This window comes from Gekko japonicus, unplaced genomic scaffold (genome assembly GCF_001447785.1).
Source record: "Gekko japonicus isolate JY-2015 unplaced genomic scaffold, Gekko_japonicus_V1.1 scaffold1831, whole genome shotgun sequence".
Taxonomy (NCBI): Eukaryota; Metazoa; Chordata; class Lepidosauria; order Squamata; family Gekkonidae; genus Gekko; species Gekko japonicus.
In genome coordinates this window covers 240273-245169 of record NW_015177067.1, presented here as the reverse complement: position 1 = coordinate 245169, position 4897 = coordinate 240273, and the positions used below count along the sequence as shown (strand labels likewise).

The 4897-nt window shown below is 49.8% G+C and overlaps 1 protein-coding gene across 1 annotated transcript in view; it reads right to left on the bottom strand.

The window, feature by feature from the left end:
- Nucleotides 1-4472, bottom strand: part of UBE2R2 (ubiquitin conjugating enzyme E2R 2) — a 90928-nt gene extending 86456 nt beyond the window's left edge. The window contains exons 1-2 of the mRNA XM_015428188.1: nucleotides 4364-4472; nucleotides 3352-3443 (exon numbers count right to left, since the gene is read on the bottom strand). Of these exons, the coding sequence (XP_015283674.1) occupies nucleotides 3352-3443; nucleotides 4364-4472 (201 nt within the window). The remainder of the gene's footprint in view (nucleotides 1-3351; nucleotides 3444-4363) is intronic.
- Nucleotides 4473-4897: the final 425 nt, after the last annotated feature.

Sequence of the window (4897 nt, the reverse complement as noted above, 5' to 3'; positions counted from 1 at the left end):
GGGGTGGTGTTAGATACGAGACTCGAGGCAGCAGGTGAACAGCAATAACAGCTTTATTTGAACACAAAGTCAGAAGAACCAGAATGAGACAAACTACGGAGCAACAGGCTCCTTTTTAAACAGTCCGGGCTTGGCAGGCCACGCCCACATGTCAGCTAAGGTCCAATCAAATACAGTACATAAAGACCAATCATTTTGCTTCCCTCCAGAACTTCCTTTGTTCTGATAGGTCGGTTTACAATACCTTTGTCAGACTCAAGCTCAATACATTCATTACATTACATTTCATACACAACAATCCTCCTCCCTAAGACGAGACAACCCTTAAACAGCCATAATCTTTCAAGTAAGCAGGATGCTGCTTGACCCGTTGGGATCATCTGATATTTACCGTTGGTGGGGTAGGAGGAAGAGCTTCGGGCTCCCTGTGGGTGAGCTCGGTTTGATTCCTTATGGGACTGAGTGTCCGTGGCCGATTTCCATAATCGTGGCTCTCCTCACCCTTGACTATGCCTGAGGGTTCCAGTGCTTGGAAGCTAGGGTTGCCAAATTCAAAATACTTGCCGGCGGGGGAGCGTCCAGTTGCTCCGGGAGCCGGTGTTGGATGCGCGAGCCACCAGAGCATCACCGGAAGTGACGTCACACGCCAAATGGCGTGGCCCCGCCCCCAGCATGCGACATCACTTCCGGTGACGCGCACGCCGGGGAGGGGTTCCCCCTGGGTCCCGATTCCCCGGCGTCGGGGAACGGGGCCTCCGGGGGGGGGGATTTCCGCCCTACCGGGGGAGTTGGCAGCCCTATTGGAAGCTCTCAGCCCGTTCGGAGTCCGGAGACTATCCTGTCTGTCCGAGTCAGGTACATCGGCCACCTGGGGAAGGGAATCAGGGACTGAGTCAGCCCACCGCTTGGTTGAGGTAACTCCCTTTAATTAAATATTTCTTGGGGGAGGCAAATTGAAGGATTGCATGCTTTCCCCTTCCCACGCACCCTAACTTCCTATGGTATTGCCAATCACCACGCATGTACATATCTATGTAAGACTTTCTAAAACCTTTTTGCTTTTTTTAAATTTCACTTTCTTCCTTTCTGTGTCCAGTGAAAGATCTCAGGTTTTTTTCTCCTTTCCAGTAAATGTTCCTCCCCCTTGGAACATACTGTTATATACCGTTTTCTTCAATTTAACAAGACAACCTTATATTTGTCCACCAAATGGGGGTATATTACTTCTTTGTAAATATGAAATTTCTGAGGCTTATACAGAAATATATATATATATATCTTTATATAGAGAGAGAGAGTGAAAGGGGGGGGCTGGCCCCACCTTCCTTCAGTTCCATCAGCCCAGGAATGATATCCACATGGCCCCAGATAATCAGGGGGAAAGATCCCACAGACACCTAATAAGGGCTATCCTGCAAGCTTCACACATTCCCCGACCTTTTCAATTACCCTCTATCACAAGTTCTGCCCAGAACCACGCTAAGCAACACAGCAGCAAGGCGTTTGTGCGCATACGTCGGATGCCACCGAGCACTGGCTGCGACGGGCTACCACTGCTTCCTGATCAGATGCCCGCACACGCCACACATTATCGGGAAACTAGTACATGGTTCCTCGTAGCTTTTAAATCCGCGTCTTCGGGCCGAAGCTGCGGGTTAGAGACGGGAGTGCGACGTTTCCCAGATGTTCAGGTATGATCGCACAGCTTTAATTCGCAGGCTAGCCGTCCCTCCCACAGGGCAAATTCGCCATGTGAACAGGGCCTATAGTTCCCAGTGAAAGCCAGGGAACTCTTTTTACTCATTAATACTTATATTGATCTGGAAGGGTCCTCTGTCCAAGAACTTGGCAATCTCCAAGCCGTTCCCTCCCAACTGGGCAGCAACTCAGAAATGTGTAGTCACTATAGCCAGGAGGGGCATTTCCAGAAATGTCATTCATTCTCAGAGGCATTTCATATCTATTTTACTACCAATTTATATTATACCACCTAAGTCTTTCTGCATGTAACACAGAAACCTTAATTAAGGCCCCGATCACACACAGAAGTTTCCGCAGGATACTCACAGATGCCGAGCGGGTTTTACAGGCGTGATCAAACGGGCACATCTGGCAAGCGTCGTGCACCCGTAGCCAACCCGTCTCATCTGGCCGAGGATCCGGAGTTAAAAGGTACCTGTGAAAATCCACTATCAAAAGCTTGCGATGGGCCGCAGACGGACTTCCTCCATCTGATCGTTCCAGCGTGCTCCTCTTCTGTTGCTCTTACTAATTTTGTAGACCGAGTTCAAGGCTTACGGGGAACTATGTGGTCCTGGGAAGTATTCCATTCAGAGCTGGTATAAACTTGGATGAAAGAGGATTTATTGAAATAAGTACTACATAAGTGGGTGGTTAAAATGTAACTAGGAATATGTAAATGATGAACAACTGATTTGGTATCATACACAATTTTATCCCTCTCTGACAGGGATCTTTTCTTTGCAGGGTTGTAACAATTGTTTATCTCAATGCCATATATGTTCACTGTTTCACTCCAGTTTCTTATGACACTCAGACTTTCCTATAACTTTTCTTCAATCAAACTTTCCTTTAGCTTATCCTTTACACTCAGCTCTCTTTCTCTTTCTGACTGAGCAACCTCAACTGTCAACTTCTAACTGATTCCCCACAGAACCGCCTGTACCCATCAACTGTCAACTTGTAAACCCCAACTCCTGACTGACACACCTACGCATCCACCCAGATTCACTTCCAAAACCCCTCCCCCTCTCTGTCAACCACCAATCATATCACACTTGCATCTCTCAACCACTCTAGTCTACCTACCACAGCCATGCAACCAAACTTTTAAAGAGACACAAACACACTCAAACAAGGAATCATTACAAGTGTCCTCCAAAATTTCCCTATCATGAGCTTGCCATGATGAGTTCTTCCCAAAATTCACTCTTTGCCTCCCCTACATCAGCTCAGGAAGGGGTGGCTCCGGAGCAAACTAATTTATGCAGCAGCCCAATCGCTCGCTCACAGCTTTAATGCCAGTAGCTCACCAAGCAGAATTTTTGCTCACAAGACTCCACAGCTGAGAGGGAGCATTGTGCCATGAACCATCTGGAATGTATAGGATGGGGAAACGGCTGTTACAGAACCCTGCCTTGACAAGGTCAGCCTTGGGGAACCTCCGTAGGCACTAGACGGACAAAAAGGCCCGGGGCTCCGCTCTCCCTCTCTCGTCTTTGCAGCCTTTGTCTGGCGGCCTTCGGGGAGAGCTCATCACCTCGAGTGCCGGCAGCTGCTCCCCTTGACAGAACATAGGAGCCTTCTTTGTTTTGGCCTCAAGGCCCTCGCCTGGATGCAGACACCCGGAGGCGATGTGCCGATCCTTTCTTTATATCGGGAAGGCTGCCTCCCACCCTGGGATCCGGCGCCCAGGGGGGAGGCTGTAGGGGGAATGAAGAAAGCGGGCTCTCAAAATGTATATGCCGGGAGTTATCATTAGGTTAATTCCCCCTCTCTGCTGTTCCTCCCTCTTCTTTGTAATCTCTTTATATATCTGCCGGCAAGTGTCTCCTTTTAATCTTCTTCAAGCTGAACGAAAGCACTTGTTTGACCCTTATCAGGTCTGTCTCTTCCTTATCCCCGAAGCTCTTCTCTGAATCCTTTGATCCCTCTCAAAACGGCTGTAAAGCCGTCCTGCGCATGGGCTAGGGTCACCAACCTCCAGGCATGGGCAGGAGCTCTCCTGGAATCACAAGAGATCTCTGGGCAACAGGGAGGTCAGTTCCCTTGGAGAAAACGGCTGCTTTGGAGGACGGACTCTATGGCATTGTACCCTACTGAAATCTTTCCCAGGCCCATAGCCCGGATATTTTTGTTCATGGGACATTCAAATTTTTAAGGAGGCAGTTAAATTACAGTCAATTAAAATAATCGGAATGCTCTGAGCCTAGGGTTGCCAAGTCCATCTTCCACCCCCAGCGGGGGACTTTGGGGGCGTTCCTGGAGGGGGAGGGGCACCCCCGCCGGGATGACGTCACGTTGGGGACATCCGCTGCCCCCCCCCACCCGCCCATGCGCCAGATCTCCCGAAATCTTCACCTCTGCCTGGACTGCGCTTCTTTGGCACTCAGGCCTGACCAAGGATCAGGGTGTGCACTTGCAAAGCTCCGGGGGCCCAGCCTTGGCTAGCCTCACTTACCCAAGCAGAGTGCCAGGAAGAACAGCGCGGTGCCTCCTCTCCCACAGACCGTGGTCCATGGTGGTGGCTGCTGGGCGGGGGCTCTGTTTGGTGCAGGCAGATATGGCCCCTTCGCCTTTCCTTCCCCTGACTCCGGCCCTCCGCACCTGCCCCGCCACCCACCTCGCTGCTGCTCCGCTGTGGCTTTGCCCACCTTCCACCCACTCAAGCATTTGCGGTAGGCCAAGCTGCCATTGCGACTTTCCCTCTCTGCTTCGGCGGGAGCTTGCATGGGCCAAAAAAGTAGCTAGGAAAGGAAGGTCTCTGAGAGCTAGAGTTGTCTTAGAGTTAAGCTAAAATCACTAATAAACTATGAGCTGATGACTATACGCATCTCGAACCCAGTGTATTATAGTAAACGTGAAACAGTATCTTTTAAAGAAAAGCTGAACAATAGAATCACTGAGAGCACCAACCCCATTCCTCTATTCCTTCCTCAAAAAGGATATTAAAGCATTGGGGGAAAGTGCAGAAAAGGGCAACTGAAATGATAAAAGGGTCGGAACACTTTCCCTAGGAAGAAAGGTTAGAGCGCTTGGGGCTCTTTAGCTTGGAGAAACAACGGCTGAGGGGTGACACGATCGAGGTTTATAAGATGATGCATGGGATAGAGCAGGTCAAGAAAGAGGTACTTTTCTCCCTTTCTCACAATACCAA